Genomic DNA, 16,936 nt, shown 5'->3' on the forward strand with positions numbered 1-16,936 from the left:
ACCCTCACTCGCCCACAGATGCCAGGAGCCAGCCTTAGGCTCAGCTTGCCACACGCGTGGCATGAGGGGCCGGTCTGCCCCACAGCAGCCAGGGCAAGAATCCACTTTCAAACCCACTTTATTATCTAGTCTCCAGACTAGAAACACTCCTCACTTCTACCCTCCCCGCCCCAATCTCTGCCAGACAGGGGCGGCGGGCCTCAGAGGGGTTCTGGGGGCCCCTCCAAGGATTCGTTGGTCTCAGCTGTCCCCACGGAGGTGGCACTCCAGCGGCGGCGGGCACTGGCTTGGGTCAGCAGGTCCAGCCTCCGGGAGCGCAGCTGGATCTGGATGGCCCAGATCAGGGGGCGGTGACCAGGCAGCGAGGGGTCCTCCTCGTCCCCATAGCTGCCGATGGTGGAGCTAGAGCCGTCCTCCGTGCTGGCCACTGACTGCTTGCATACAGGGCAGGAGCGCCGGGCGGGCTGGGAGAACCAGGGGTCGATGCACTTGCAGTGGTAGGTATGGGAGCAGGGAAGGATCTTGAGCTGGTCACCTTCCTCGTATTCATCCAGGCAGATGGCACACAGGTCGTGAAGCCTCGTGAAAGTGCTCACCTGGGCCCTCTGGCTGGCCCGCGCCTTGACCACTGGCCCGCGGGCCCACCAGGCCCACAGCCAGTTCTGTAGATACCGTAGGATGAAGAAGGCGGTCGTGAGCAGGGCCAGGGTGCAGCCCAGCACCCAGGAGATGGCCAGCATGCGGTGACAGTCCAGGCCCCGGAAGGGCAGGTGGTCGGGGAGCGGGAGGACGTGGGCCAATTTGTCGCAGCGCACGATGACCTGCAGGTCCCGGGAGGTGGCCTCGCCCACGAACACTGAGGGGATGGTGATCTGGCGCCGCAGGTCCTCGTAGACATGGGCCATGAACACCAGGTCGTCAGAGCACACGTTGTACACAATGGCCGCCTGGAAGCTGGCCCGCTGGGTGTGCAGCACCTTGAGGTCAAACGTGAAATTGTACCAGCGGATCAGCACGACGGTACCCAGGGAGCCGTTGCCCGGCCGCGGGCCCTGGATGGGATGGCACGCGTTGGCCGGTCTGGCCTCCATCAGGTAGCCCCGCACGCCTTCGGGGGCTAGGGGCACCCTGAACAGGGCCGGCAGGTCCGCAAAATCCACGGTGCTTGAGTTACCATCCAGCACGGCTCGCACCACAGGCTGTGTGGGCACCAGCAGCCCCAGAAGGATGAGTGAGACCCTGACTACCCCCAGGGCCAGGACTGGCCAGGGCTGCCCCATGGCCAGCCCCTCCTTCTCTGGCTGCGGTGTGGAGCTAGGTCCCGCCGTGGACCACGGACAGGAGGCCTCCAGGCATCTCCAGGATGTCCCAGGGGGCCCGTGGCTGGGGTGTGAATGGAGCTTGAACGGGTGGCTCAGAGGCAGTTAGGCAGAGCAGGAGCCCCCAGAGTTCTAGATCCTCCCGGCCTCTGTGACATCGTCCTGTTACATCCTGGTCCCTCACCCCCCCCATCCCCCACAGAATTCCTGGGGCTCTGACCTGGGGGGCTGGGCAAACTTCGCAAAAACTTCTGGAAGGCTCAGAACATCCCCAGCTCCTGGACCTCGTAAGGCCCAGAGGTGCCACAAAGTGGGCTGGCAACTGCCCCACAACCACCCCGTGGCTTGGATCCAGCCCTCACACTCACATTCTGCCGTCATCTCCCCAAGCCTCCTAGGGACCCACTGAGGAAGGGGCTAACTTTTCCCCCCTTTCGAGATTTCCAGGGGACTCAGACTTGTTCAGGGCACCCTCTGCCCATGAGGTCTTAGAGCCCAAACCCCAAATATCCTACCTCTCTTCCCCTCGCTCACTCTGCTCCAGACACATGGGTCTCCTTGCTGTTCCTCCAACACACCAGGCCCGGTCCTGCCTTAGGGCCTTTGCACAGGCTGTTCCCTCAGCCTGAAATGCCCTTTCTCCCTGTGATCGGCTCTTTCTCACCCTTCAGGTTCTCAGTTCATATGTCCTCAGAGTCTAACTGACTTGATATGGGGGGAGGGAGAAGTGCCAAGGTCAGGGCTGTGCTGGCAGGAGTGGGTGGTCCAAGTCCTCACCATCTGGTAGACTACCTGCACTGGCTTTATTCTCTCAGGTCAGAGCTTCCTTTCTAGCCGGGTCTCCAGCTGTCCCTCATTCCTCAGCCAGAGCCCTGGCCATCAGCCTCATGACCCCCCACTTCCTCATCCCCAAATCTCCCACCGTGAGTCTGCCACCTGGCTGGGCAGCCTACTCAAACACTGATTCCTTGCTCTGTCATTGACAATCTGTGTGATGCCAGATAAGTCACCTAAGCTCTCTGCGCCCCAGCTTCCAGATCTGTAAAATGGGCGTAATGATGAGGAACCCGTCTTGTAGGACTGGTGGTATGAGAATTAAATGAGAGAATGCCTGATTGGCATTCAGCATAGGGTCTGAATTTTTTCATTCTCCCATAACAGACCTGCCTCCAATTCACAGCTCTTTCAGTTCATCACCACATGCCAGCCAGGGATATTTCTAAAATCTCAATCCTCTGGTCTCTCCCATGCTCTAAACTCTCCCATGGCTCCCCATTGCCCTTCAGATAAAGCCCACGTTCCTTTCTGTGTCCTACAAGCTCTCCCTTGGTCAAGTCCCTGGCAATCTCCAAAGCCTCAATGCTTTTCTTTCTTTTTTAAAAATTATTTGTTTATTTATTTATTTATTTAGGCTGTGTTGGGTCTTCGTTGCTGCACGCGGACTTTCTCTAGTTGCAGAGAGCGGAGGCTACTCTTCGTTGCGGTGCATCGGCTTCTCATTGCAGTGGCTTCTCTTGTTGCAGAGCATGGGCTCTAGGCCCATGGGCTTCAGTAGTCGTGGCTTGCAGGCTTTGTTGCTCCTCAGCATGTGGGATCTTGCCAGACCAGGGCTTGAACCCATGTCCCCTTCATTGGCAGGCAGATTCCTAACCACTGTACCACCAGGGAAGTCCCTTCAGCGCTTTTCAGTGCTCTAAATGTGTCATGATTTGCTGACCTCTAGAACTTTGCAAATGCTGTTCCCTCTGCCAGGAACAGAATTCTCTCTCCTCAACCATACTTTGCCAGGCTGTCTACTTATTCTTTAGGCTTTCTCAGTTGGTCTAATACCTCCCAGAGCGGCCCTCAGCCAATGATAGAGAAGAGACACAGGAGTGAAACAGGCAGAAGGCCATTTGACAACAGAGGCAGAGATTGGAAGGATGTGTGTACTAGCCAAGCGATGCCAAGGGTGGCCAGCAACCACCAGGAGCTGGGAGTGAGGCACAGAACAGATTCTCCCTCTGAGCCTGCAAGAAGGAATCAACTGGGCTGATACCTTGATTTTGGACTTCCAGCCTCCAGAACTGTGAGGGAATAAATTTCTGTCATTTTGAATCCCCTGGTTATGGCAGCTGTAGAAGTGAATGCACAATGGAATCCTCGTCCTAGGGTCTGCATCTGGGTGAGGCCAAAAAAACATGAGGTGTCACCGCACTGAGACTGGAGGGTAAGGATAAAGTTGGTGTAAGGGGGCAGAGAACAGCATGTTGGGGATGCAAATGGCATGTGCAAAGGTCCTGAGGTGAGTGAGAGATATATATAGAGAGAGCTAAATGGTTGGATATGACAAGCCATTCAGAGTGGCTAAAAAGAGGGTCTTATTCAAGGATAGGAGAGAGATGGGGGAAGGAAAGGCAGGACCAGACCCAAACCTTGAATGTTGATGGCCTTGGGGTTTACACAGAGAATGATGAGGAGCCATAGAAAGGTTAGATTAGAGGCAGGACATGACTGGATTTTGTTTCCCATTTCCACTCTCTATATTTCTGCACTGTTTGCATCTTTTACGATGGGAATAAGTTCACTTATTCCTCCTGAAATAAAAAAGAGATTTATGTTTCTGAAAGAACCCTCTGGTTGTTGCGTGGAGGGTGGGTTGGAGAGAGAGAGAAAGAGGTGGAGAAGCCACGGAGGCAGCTGTAGCATCAGGGGAGGGACTGGGGAATGGGATAGAGAGACTAAGAGGGGACTATATCCCTGAATGAGTGAGTGGGTGTGAAGGACAAAAGGGGAGGTGACCATGAACGTCTCCCCCTGGGGCTTACTTCAAGAAAGTCTTGTTTGGTGCTACAGTCTTTAATGTCTTTCTGGCAATTGCTAATTTCCCTAAGAGACAGGTCCTTGGCCCTGTTGGCATTTTAAAACATCATTTTGTTTTCTGTGTCTTTGTTTCTTGTGAGTCTCATCCCTTTGTGGCAAGAGATATGGGTTTTTCGTTTACGACTCTCACAAAATTTTCTTTTTAAAGAAAGATAAAATGTAGATCCTTAGGGAGTATTTGGTAAATAAAGGAACAGGTGCATGATAGTAGGGGAAAAGGTCAAGAAAGAGTTCTCCAAAGATGGGCAGTTGATAAATAGGGTATATTAGTTTCCTAGGGCTGCTGTAACAAAGTACCATAAACTGGGTGGCTGAGAACAGATGTATTATCATGTGCTTCCAGAGGCCAGAAGTCCAAGATCAAGGTGTTGGCAGGGTGGCACTCCTTCTTCTTTTCTTTTTTTTTTATTTAAATATTTATTTATTTGGCTGCACCAGGTCTTAATTGCGGCATGCAGGATTTAGTTCCCTGACCAGGGATTGAACCTGGGCCCCCTGCCTTGGGAGTGCGGAGTCTTAACCACTGGACCACCAGGGAAGTCCCAGGTGGCACTCCTTCTGAAGTCTCTTCTGGTGTGCCAGAGAATTAACACCCTGCGGAGCAGCCCAGAAACAATGAAAAATGGAGGTGAGTGGACAAATGCCCCATCTCTCATTCCTCAAATGAGATAACTCTGGGGTGCACATCCCTCACCATCTCCTAGAGTCCCCCAGTGAGACTGGGCCCCAACTGTCCCCATGATAACTTGCTCTTGACAATGCTTCCTTCATGGGTTGCCTTCCTTTTCCAGTCTCCCTCCTGCCACTCCCCTCCCAGTGTTTTCTGAGATCACTTCCAAAATAAATAACTGGCATTCAAATCCTTGTTTTGAGGTCTGCTCCTAGGCAAACCCAACCTAAGATGCTGCCTGAGAACAGAAGAATGCACAAGAAAGCAGAACAAAGAGACCAGGAGAGACCCAGGTCCTAAAAACATCATTTGAGCACCTCAGTCCATCTGAGCCTGAGGGCCGTACAAACGTGTACCCCTGTTACATGAGCCAGTTATATTCCTCTTTTTGCCTGAGAGAGGGTGTCTATCCCCACACAACAAACCTCATAGGGGAGTGGTGAGTCTTCCAGGACCTCATAGGAGAAGACACTAGGATCAACTGTAAGTTTGATTTTCTTTTTCTGCTTCATGCTGTCTCCTTCCCCAAATATTTCTAGCAAGAACCTACTTTGAGGATGCTGGAGGGGACATACCATAGATGACTGGTTCCTCTGACTGTTAGTTATAAAGCATATATCAGATGGGGTGATGAGATATGCCAGTGTTCACTCTGATTTCTCCAGAAGTCAAAGTCACATCTTCTTCCTTCCTTGGTGCATCTCCTGTAAATTGGATGCTAAACTTGCACATACATGGGTGGGCATGCAGTACACATACCCATCCAGCAGGATTGCGATTCAGGAGACCCGTGTGGCCCCAGGGGGCTGGGGCTTGAGCTGGAGGGGGAGGATGGACTTGGAGGTCTGCCAGGGGTCCTTGATAAATTGCCAGTGAGTCATCCACAGGAAGGCTGCCCTGAGCCCCTCTGTCTCTCTGTTTCTCCTCTCTATGTATCTTTATTTCTGTCTCTCTCTCCCTCCTTCTCTATCTTTATGTCTCAGTCAGGGTTGCTTTTTGTCTTTGCCTCTTTTGTTTCTGCCTCTGTCTCTGTCCCTCTCTCTCTAACTTTCTCTCTGTCTCAGTCTGTCTATGTCTCTGTGTCAATATCTCTATTTGTTACTATCTGACTCTGCTGTAAGTCCTTGTCCTGAGATCTCTGTCTCTCTGTCTGTCCCTGTCTATGTAAGTTTTTCTTGGTCTCTGTCACCTTGTCCCTGTGTCTCTTTGTCTAATTTACTCTCTTTTCTTGTCTCTCATGCTACTTTCTGTGTGTGTGTGTGTGTGTGTCTGTCTCTCTGTGTCTTTCTCTGCCTGCCTCTCTCTCATCCCCCACTTCTCAGTCCCACACCTGGCCCACAGCAGATAACCCACAGTGGGTTTTGTTGGCTTGAAAGCAAAGGCATATCTCTGTGATGTGGTGAGAGAGGAGAGCGGGGTTTAAGGCCCAACACAGCCCTCACTTACTGGCTGAGTCAGTCCCTCCCAGTCTCAGCATCACACCTCCCCATCTGTAAAATGAAGGGCATCAGTGCAGAGCCAACCATCTCTGAACACAATTGCCAATGGACCTTCCCACTGTCTTTTGAGCTTGGGGCTGTGCTTTTTCCTATTTTTCCCAGGAGGAAGCTGGCGTGCAAAGGGGGGACCATCCTCCCCAAGTGCCACAGCTAAGAGAAGAAGGGACCATCTTCCACGCCCCAGGCTCCCCAAACCTCCTGCCCTTGCTGGGCCAGGCATCCAGCTGCCCATCACAGACTTGCTGTCTGAGGTCAGATGGTTTCATGTGTCTTCCCACCTTTCCTCTCCGAGGTCCCAGTTTTATTTTTATTTATTTTTATTTCTTTTGTGGTACGCGAGCCTCTCACTGTTGTGGCCTCTCCCATTGCGGAGCATTGACTCAGCAGCCATGGCTCACGGGCCCAGCTGCTCCGCGGCATGTGGGATCTTCCCTGACCGGTGCACGAACCTGTGTCCCCTGCATCGGCAGGCAGACCCTCAACAACTGCGCCACCAGGGAAGCCCGAGGTCCCAGTTTTTCTGATAGAATAATTAAATTTGTGAAGACAGAAAACATTGCTGAGGAGAGGGATCTGTCTGCACAGGACGATGTGCCAGGTGATGGGTACACCGTAGTGACCAAGACAAAACTCCTGAATTTACAGAGATTATATTCTAGCTGAGAGGAGGGGAGGTAGCCAGGACATAAATTAACTGAATGAATAAACCATCAACCATCAAAAGAAATAATTTCAAGGTGGGACGTGCTATGAAGGAAATCAAGCAGCATTAGTTGGGGCACTCAGGGAAAGGCTCCCCAAGGTGGGGACATTTGAATGGAAGCCCGAAGTGAGGGAAGGCCTTCGCTTCTAGAACATTCTTGGGATGCCACCAAATCATACTTCATGAGCACCTGGGATTTGTTGATTGGTGTCCTTTCAAATCAAATGATGTGTGTGTGCGCTAGGCACTGGGGACACAGGAGCGACCGGGACAGACCCAGCCCCCACCCTCTAGGAGGCTCTGTGCAGCAGAGGAAGAAAAGGTTCAAACAAAAGAATGAGAAAGTTTCACAAGACAATGTGGAGATAAGATAAAGGGTCTAAGTATCCAATCAATGGAAGAATGCTAGAATGTGTGGGTGAAAGTTTAAGGAGAAACAGGCTGGTTACCTATTGTCAAAGTAACCCTCCCACGATATTTACAGATTTGAAAGGTAAGAAGGTAACTTTCCAGGGGGCAAATGTGGCGTTGTCCTAACCACGTGATCAAGGTTAACATCACTGACGATGAGATAGAGCAACTTCCTGAGTCTCTTGACATCCTACACCAAGAAGGATGCAACATCACCCTCATGGGATTCTAGGCAAAAACGCACGAGCCCAGTCCAACCCTGAGCAGACATTGGACAGATCGGAACTGAGGGACCTTCTGCAAAATCCCTGGCCAGTGCTCTTCATAAATGTCAAGGTCATGGAAGACACGGAAAGACTGAGGAAGTGTTCCAGAGTGAAGGACGCCAGGGTGATATGACGATGAGATTCACTGAGTGATCCTGGGTGTGATCCTGGACACTCACGGTAAAACTTCAATAAGGTCTGTAAGTTCGTTAGTAATATTGTACCCGTATTACTTTGCTGGTTTTCATCATCTTACCGGATTATATAGGATGTTAACATTAGGGGAAGCTGGGTGGAGGGTATGCAGGAATGCCACTTATATTTCTGCTGCTTTTCTGTAAATCTAAAATTATTCCGAAAGAAAACATTTTTTACATAAACAACCAAAGAGGCTTAAGGCACTAAAATGAAGGACGATGGGGAGGAAGAGGGAGAGGAAGCGGGGGGAGGAGCGGAGCCTGGCCTATATGGGCTCCCTGCAAGCAGCCCGGAGACAGGTTTCGGGTGCAAGCAGTTTATGTGGGAGGTGATCCCAGGAAACCCCAGGAAGGAGTGAGGGAGTGTGGGACGGATGGGAAGAAGCCCATCCAGGGTGCATTCGTGAGTAGGTGACTGTGGTGGGCAGATGGGGCTCAGTCCCATTGGGGACCTCTGCAGAGCATGAACTTCAGAGTTGCCTGGCTCTGGGAATGAGGGAGCTGGGGTACTTACACTCCTGTTCCTGCCGGCCATTGGTTGGGGGCTGCTGGAGGGAATGGCACGAACTCTGAGATACTTCTCACCTGCCATGGGTGTGAGCAGAGCAGGCTCAGGCAGAGAGTCAGAGCTGGGATGCCTGCCAGCAGTGCAGGGAAATGGTGAGGGCCCAGGGGATCTGGACAGGCCAACAGCATTAGCTGAAGAGACTTTACAGCTGCACTGACCAATATGGCAGCCACCATCTACCTGGGCTTATTTCAGTTCATTAAAATGAAATAAAATTAAACATTCAGTTCCTCACTCACACGTGCCACCTGTGCTCCATAGGTGCTCCATAGCCACCTGTGGGTGACTGTGTTTGGTGGCACAGGTCTAGAACGTTCTATTGGACAGCACTGCATTGGAGGATTTTAAGCGAGAGAGTGGCATAATCCAACTGAGGCTCTAGGAAAATCCCTCTGGCTGCTGAAGGAAAACAGTCAGTTGGGGATAAGGGTGGAAGCCAGCAGCCCAGGAAGGAGGCAGGGGCAAGCATGCAAGCTGGAGGTGACGGAGGCTCGGACTGGTGCAGTAGCAGTAGGGGAAGTAGCTGTTTGGAAATGGCATCACCAGTGAGTCCTGACCATTTGGACCTAAGAGGTGAAGGGAGAGGAAGAAGAGGAGCTGAGATCTGGACTCTGCTGTGAGCAGCAGGGGGCGGTGGGAGGCCTGTCCCTCAGATGGGGACCCAGGAGGGAAAGCCAATTCTGGTGCAAATGCTGAGCTTTGTCTGGGCCCTCCAGGGCCTGAAGGGTCAGGGAGAAGTCCAGGGCAACATCCAGTTGGCAGCTGGACTCTAATGGTGGAGGCCTGGGTAAACACAGAAATCTGGGCCCTCGGGCCATTCTGGTCACAGGCCCAGCTGGCAACCACTGGGCCATGATCTAACTTGGCAGGCGGAAGCCAAGCCCCGTCCCCAGGCTCGAAGGCACAGCTTGCCTAAATGCTAACAAGTTTTGCCTCCAAATGGTGGCAGGGTATGAGTGTGTGTATGTGTGTGTTTAATTCTGGAATGAATTTAATTCTAATTCCGCCGACTTTGGGGATGGGAAACAGCTGTCTTAATGAGTTAAACAGTGGGTTTAAAATAGCAAGCATCTGTTCGCAGTCTGAGCTAGCACCTGCTGAAGCTGCTCGGTGGCTCTGGGGCTCACAGTTTGGGGGTCCTGTGGGGATGGTGCAGGACATGGGGTTAGCAGGTCCAAGAAGCAGGTTCAAAGCTGGCCCTGCCACCAGGCAAGTTACCTCCCCCTGGAACTTCTGCTGCTTCATCTGTAAAAACAGGTTCTGTTTACCCACCACACTGAGCCGTACTCTGTGCTAGAACCAGGTGCACAGCTGAGGATGGCTCAGGCTGGTCCTGCGGGGGTGACAGACCCTGAGCACATAGCCCCAGAGCTCACAGGCCTCCTGGCTGTGTGGACTGAATCTCTCCTTGTCTGTTTCCTCATCTGTAAATGGAGATAATAACACTACCCAACGCACAGAGTTGTTTAAAAGTTTAGATGAGGGACTTCCCTGGTGGGAAGTGGTTAAGAATCCGCCTGCCAATGCAGGGGACACAAGTTTGAGCCCTGGTCTGGGAAGATCCCACATGCCGTGGAGCAACTAAGCCTGTGCGCCACAACTACTGAGCTTGCACTCTAGAGCCCACGAGCCACAACTACTGAGCCCGCGTGCTGCAACTACTGAAGCCTGCGCGCCTGGAGCCTGTGCTCTGCAACAAGAGAAGCCACCGCAATGAGAAGCCCGCACACCACAGAGAAGAGTAGCCCCCCGCTCGCCGCAGCTAGAGAAACACTGCGCACAGCAACAAAGACCCAACATAACCAAAAATAAATAAATAAATAAATAATAAATAAATTGATTAATTAAAAAAAAGTTTAGATGAGTTAAGACACGTGAAGTCCATGCTTAGAACCAGGTCGGGCAGACAGTGAGGGCTATGTAAATATTTAATGAGTTTTTTAAGTAAATAAATGTATCATAGAATTCCAGAGAGGAATAAGAGCTAGGGAGAGGAAATCACAGGGTGATGGATGCCACAGAGGGGACTGGGTGGAGCTTATTTAGACAGGGAAGTCAGGGAGGGCTTCCCTGAGGAGGTGACTTTTGAGCTGAGACCTCAAGGCTTCCCACGTGTAAGTCAAGAGTGGAGCGTTCCAGGCAGAGGGAATGGCAGGTGCAAAGGCCCTGTGGCAGGACCATGTTTGGGTATTCTGCAAATAGCAAGGAGGCTGGCATGGGTGGAAGAGGAATAGGGCCAGAATTTGAACAAACCTGTAGGTTGCATTATGGAATTTAAGCTCTACCCTAAAGGCACTGGGGAGCCACTGTGGGTTTCAGCTCAGGAAAGAGTGAGATCTGATTTGCAGCCAGATTTATGGCTCTCATCTTGGTTTCTGCTTGCATTTTTTAAGCACCTATTGGACTCCTGGCCCTCATGCAGAATCAGAGTTGCTCACGGCCAAGCTGAGAAAGAGAAACACGTTGAAATGCCACACGCTTCTATCCCAGCTCGGCAGAGTGTGGCCCACGGGTGACTTTCTGGGCACAGACAGCCCTGGGTTCGAGTCCCAGCTCTGCCACTTCCCAGCCACATGGCCTGTCCTCAATCTCTCCTTCTTGTGACTGAGTTGTCTTCTGGATGGAACAAGACGATCCACGCCCAGCGCTTCACATGTGCTGTCATCATGTTTCCAAAGCTTAAACTAACTTCTTAAAAAGCGAAATGCACACCTACTATATGACCCAGCAATTCCACTCTTAGGGACCTGCTCAAGAAAAAGAGATCACACATCCATACAAAGACATGTACCTGCAAGTCCAGAGCAGCCCCAAACTGGAAACCAACAAAGTGTCCATCAACAGGTAAATGGATAAGCAAACCATGGTCCATAGGAACCATGGAATATTCCTCAGCTGTGGGGAGGAACGAAGCACTGAGAGAAACGACACGGAAGCCAGATGGAAGAATGCACACCACGTGATACCCAGAAAGTGCAAACGAATGTATAGTGACTGAAAGCAGATCAGCGGTTGCCTGAAAAGGATGGTGGGGGGGGGCGGTGAGGGGGAGTAGGGAGGAGTTACAAAGGGACCCAAGGGACATGGCGGGGGGGGGGGTGCTGTGCCTGCACGAAAACACATCCAACTCACACTTCAAATATTTGCATTTTACTGTATGCAAACTATACCTCAATAAAGCTATAAAAACAAATGAATGAAATAACCCCTCTGCCCAAAATGCCAAGCACTTAGCCCAGTGCCCAGGGTGCAGGAGGTACCAGCTGGGTTGGAAAGTTCGTGGGTGACCATAATGGGGGTGGGGGACAGGCATGGGGTTGGGGGAATTTAGGAAATCTTCCTGAGGCTGCAGTCTGGGGCCACAAGCTTGCCCCAGATACACTTCCTCCCCACCCTTGCCCTCCACACGCCTCCATCCGGGGAAAGGAGCCTCGCCAGCCTGCACTTCACCCAGGCCCGGAAAAGTAATTTCTTAACGTTCTGTTCTCCGCCAACAAGACACAAGATTAATTACGGCCATAAACACATTGGGCGCCGCCTAAATATTTCATAGGTCTGTGCGTGCGCGCACACACACACGCAGCTCTCTCGTTTTTTAATATTTTGTTTTTAAAGGAGGCTGCGGGTGGACACATGGGGAGATGCCCCCCCCTCCCCTCCCGGCCCTTCGCTTTCCTTCCCCTCCTGTTCTCTCCTGTCTTTTCTTCATTCCTTCCCCTGCCAGAAGGGTCTCAAGGAGATGGGGAGCTTTTGCCCTGGCTTCAATGGAGGAATGAGTTTCCTTGGCTGCCTCTTTGCAAGGTGGCAGATGTGCCAAGAGGATGTAAGGGGTGGCAGGGGGTCTGGGCATGACCTTACTCTCAGGGGAAAAACTGGAGGCCCCTATGTCATTATGGAAAGTGGCCAAGAGCCCCCTCCTCTTTCCCAAGGATCAACACTCGTTTATTCATTCAACAGATGTTTCCTGGGGCTGTGGAGTATGACGGTTTAGAACACAGACTTGTGACCAGAAGACCCGGTCCAGTTCAGCCTCGACAATTTCTTGGCTATGTGACCTTAGGTGACTGTCTTTACCTCTCTGAGCCTCAGTTTCCCTGTTTGCAAGATGAGGATAATAATTGTACCCTATATCACAGGGCTGCTTCAAAGCTTAAATTAGACCTAAAATACTTATAATGTTCTCAATGTGGGGCTGCATATACAGTAGGTGCTCAATAAGGTTAGCTATCATAAGGAGGGTATATTACTGTTTGTTGAGCTCTGGGCCCTGTCCTGGGAGCTAGAAATGGAGCAGCGAAGGAGACCAATGGTTACCACCCCCCATGTTCAGACCTTATTTCTTTTTTTTTTTAGCCCTGCACTTTACATATGGAGGCTCAAAGCCATGAAAGGGTTTGGTCAGAGACTCAGTGTAGGATATGGCTGAAGGAACTCAGAGATGCCTCAATAATCTCAAGGTCTCTTCTTTTTGCTGATGCAGAAATTGAGACCCAGAGAGGGACAGGGAAGTCTCCCATTCCTCCAACTCTGTGCCCAGCCCCAGGTCTCAAGAGGGAGCCCAGAAAATTTCCTGTCACGTCCCTGTCTGTCTTTGGTGCTGCAGTGTTGGGAGCCGCCTGCCTGCAATTTACCAAATATGACAGTGTCTTGGCCCCAGTGGTCCAGCCTGAGCCAGTGGCATCTGCAGGGCTGTCACCTCCCACGCTGGGTCTGAGTGATGGAATGAGAGCGAGAAACTCAGGCTCTTACCGTGTGCCAGAGCCCAGCTGGCCAAGAACTTCTGCAGAATTGGGGGATGGCCGGAGACTCTCAACAACCCTACGGAAGGACGGATCATAACCCCATTAGACAGATATGGAAACTGAGGCTCCAGGATGGAAAGTAAGTCAACCTGTGTTACACAGAAGATACTTATCTGAGTCTCTCCTATTGCTGACCCTGGGTTTCAGGTTGCAGACAAGCAGTGGCCAAGACAGACTCAGGAGCAGCCCTCTCAGGGCTCAAGTCCAGAGCGGAGGATGGGCAATGAGCAATAAACACTATAAATAATTGTATGGTGTGTTGGATAATCAATGCTGTGGGGAAAACAACGTAGCAGGGAGAAGGTATAGTATGTTAGAGACGGAGGAGGGTGAAATGATAAGAGGGGCTCACTGGGGAGATGACATCTGAGTAGACACCTGAGGGAGGTGAGGGAGGGAGCCATGCGGGGGGGATCTGAGCAACGGTATTCCAGGCCGAGGGCACAGCCCATGCAAAGGCCCTGGGGCAGGACTGTGCTCGGCGTGTTGGAGGAACAGCAGAGAAGCCCTTGTGGCTGCAGCACAGTGAGTGAGGGAGAGAGAGGGAGGAGGGGAGGGCAGGTAGGGGACGGGGCAGGTCGTGCAGGGCCTTGTGGGCTGCAAGGGAGGACTTGAGGTTTTACCCCCAGGGAGGTGGGAGCCCTGGAGGGCTGTGGGCAGAGGAGGGGCGGGGCCTGACTCAGGTGCTCACAGGTGCCCTCTGGCTGCTGTGGGGAGGACAGACCATGAGAGGTGAGGATGGGAACTGGAGGACCCAGGCAGTTATAGTTATCAATAGTAAAAGGCCATGGGAGGAGAGGGGGGAGGTGAGATTTAGCCCAGGTGGTCTGGGAACGTATCTCTGCAGTGGTAAGCAGAGTTCTAACTGAGTTCTAGTGAGTTCTAACTGAGTGAGAAGATCTAGGTAAGAAAGGGCATTCCAGGCAGAGGCCACAGCCAGTGCAAAGGACCTGAGGCAAGAACAAACTTGGCCTGTGTGAAGAGCATAATGGAGACCGAGTGAGATGGGGAGAGGGACATGGGAGGAGAACACAGATTCTAGACAAGGCAGAGCCCTGTGGGCCCCAGTGAGGTGTTTCCATTTTATTCTAAGGCAATGAGGATCCGTGCCTTTGAGCAGGGAAGGGACACAATAGGATAGATGATGTGGGAGGCCGAATAATATGCCCCCAAAGATGTCCTCATCCTAATGCAACCTGTGACTATGGTTCCTTACATAGTGTGGTAGGATGAATAGTGTCCCCACAAAATTCATGATCACCTGGAACCCCAGAATGTTACCTTATTTGGAAATCAGTTCCTTGCAGATGTCATTAGTTCAGGATCTGGAAATGAAATCATCCTGCATCTAGGGTGAGCCCTAAATCCAATGACTGGTACCCATATAAAAAGAAGAGAGACTCAGCCACTAAAAAGAATGAAGTAATGCTGTTTGCAACAACATGGATGGACCCAGAGATTATTATGCTAAGTGAAGTAAGTCAGACAGAGAAAGACAAATACCATATGATACTGCTTAAATGCAGAATCTTAAAAACAAAAATACAAATGAACTTATTTACAAAACAGAAACAGACTCACAGACTTAGAGAAGGAACTTATGGTTACCAGGGGGAGGGTGGGCAGGAGAGATAGATTGGGAGTTTGGGATTGACATGTACACACTGCTATATTTAAAATAGATAACTGGGCTTCCCTGGTGGCGCAGTGGTTGGGAGTCCGCCTGCCGATGCAGGAGACATGGGTTCGTGACCCGGTCCGGGTAAGTGGTTCCTGACCAAGGGCTGGGTAAGCCAGGGGGCATCTCCTTTCCTCCCCACCCACCCAACCCAGGGAAAGGTGCAACCTCTAGAAAGGCAGCAGGAAGTTGGCTCTGGTGTCCTGGAGCCCCAGCTGCCGCCTGTTCCCGTGGTGAGGGATTGACTTTTCTAGAACGTTGCCCCTCCTCCCAGTTTCCATCCGGAGCCAGCAGTGCTGCATAAATTCTGCTTTACGGCTGTTATTGACGAGGAACGGGGGTGGGGGTGGGGAACAGCCCTAGCAAGGCCCAATTAATTTTCCTGTCTGGCATCTGTGCACCGGGCGAATTTCTGAGCTCCTGGAGGGAGGGGGGCAGAGCCAGCTGGGGACAGGGCAGGCTGAGGACAAGGTCATGGGCAGGTCAGGGCATTCTAGACCCTCATCCTAGGAGCACTGTTCAGAGAGTTCCAGATTCTGAGCCCCAGGCTCTTGTCTGGAAGGTAGGATAGGAGCTATCTCTAAATTCTGAGTAAACTCTGCAATTTTTAATTAGGATGAAAATGAGGGTTTCACCCAGGAGACCCTTGAGCAAAAACCCAAAGGAGGTGAGAGGGAGCCATGTAGGTTTCTGAAGGAACAGCTTGCCAGCAGAGAGAACAGCCCGTGCAAAGGTCCTGGGGCAGGACCATGCCTGGTGTGTTGGAGGAACAGTGAAGAGCCTGTGTGTCTGGAGCAGAGTGAGCGAGGGGGAGAGAGGGAGGAGGGGAGGGCAGGGAGGGGTCGGGGCAGGTCGTGCAGGGCCTTGTGGGCTGCAGGGGAGGACTTGAGGTTTTATCCCAAGGGAGGTGGGAGCCCTGGAGGGCTGTGGGCAGAGGAGGGGCGGGGCCTGACTCAGGTGCTCACTGGGGCCCTCTGGCTCTCTGCGGAGAACAATTGGGGATCCACAGTGAAAAACAAAGCCCACTTATTACATTCTCCCTGTCCTGGGCCCCAAGCTGTGAGCACGAGGCCTCCTTGCTCTTTAAAAGGAAAATTAGTGCACGTGAGGAGGCATTAAAGCAAGTTCTCGATGAACTTCCTGTGAAGATAGAAATGGTCTACATCTGTGCTGTCCGATATGGGAACCACCAGCAGCATGTGGTTTCTGTGTCCAGTGCAACTGTGGGACTGCATTTTAAATTTCTTTAATTATTTTATTTTAAAAAGTGTGGTAAAATACACATCACATAAAATTTACCATTTTAGCCATTTTTAAGTGCACAGCTTCAGTGGCATTAAGTACATTTATATCGTCATGTGACCACCCCCATTGTCCATCTCCAGAACTTCCTCATCTTCCCAAACTGAAGCTCTGTCCCCATTAACTGACTTCCCCTCCCCTCCCCCAGCCCCTGGCCCCCACCATCTACTTCCTGTCTCTATGGATGTGACTCCTCTAGGACCTCCTGTGAGTGGAATCAGACAGTATTTGTCCTTTTGTCACTAGCTTATTTCTCTGAGCATCATGTTCTCAAGGACCATCCACGTTGTAGCAGGTGTCAGAACGTCCTTTCTTTTTAAGGTTGAATAATAATCCAGTGTATGGATGGACCACATTTTGTTTATCCATTTATCTGTTGATGGACACTGGGGCTGCATCCACCTCTCAGCTATTGTGAATAATGCTGCTATCAAGATGGATGTACAAATATCTCTTTTAGATCCTGCTTTCAATCGAATTTTATTTTATTTTGATTAATTTAAATTTAAATAGCCACAGGTAACTAGTGGCTGCTGTATGGGACAGTGTGGTGCTAAAAAGATTCCAAAAGACTTTGAGAGAATGAATTTTCTCTTTATTCAGTGTCATTTAATGCCCTGTCTGAGCCAACAAATGACATCGTATAAGTCACCCCCACT

General features: G+C 51.3%; 1 protein-coding gene across 1 annotated transcript in view; it reads right to left on the reverse strand.

Annotated features, from left to right (window-relative positions):
- Window positions 1–200: 200 nt before the first annotated feature.
- ZNRF4 (zinc and ring finger 4) overlaps window positions 201–16,936 on the reverse strand; it is a gene marked incomplete at both ends in the record, with an annotated part of 59,822 nt that continues 43,086 nt past the window's right edge. Inside the window, one exon of the mRNA XM_082623222.1 lies at window positions 201–1,413. Within this exon, the coding sequence (XP_082479348.1) occupies window positions 201–1,413 (1,213 nt within the window). The remainder of the gene's footprint in view (window positions 1,414–16,936) is intronic.

The sequence above is a fragment of the Mesoplodon mirus genome (assembly GCF_964341445.2).
Source record: "Mesoplodon mirus genome assembly, chromosome: 5".
Lineage (NCBI taxonomy): Eukaryota > Metazoa > Chordata > Mammalia > Artiodactyla > Ziphiidae > Mesoplodon > Mesoplodon mirus.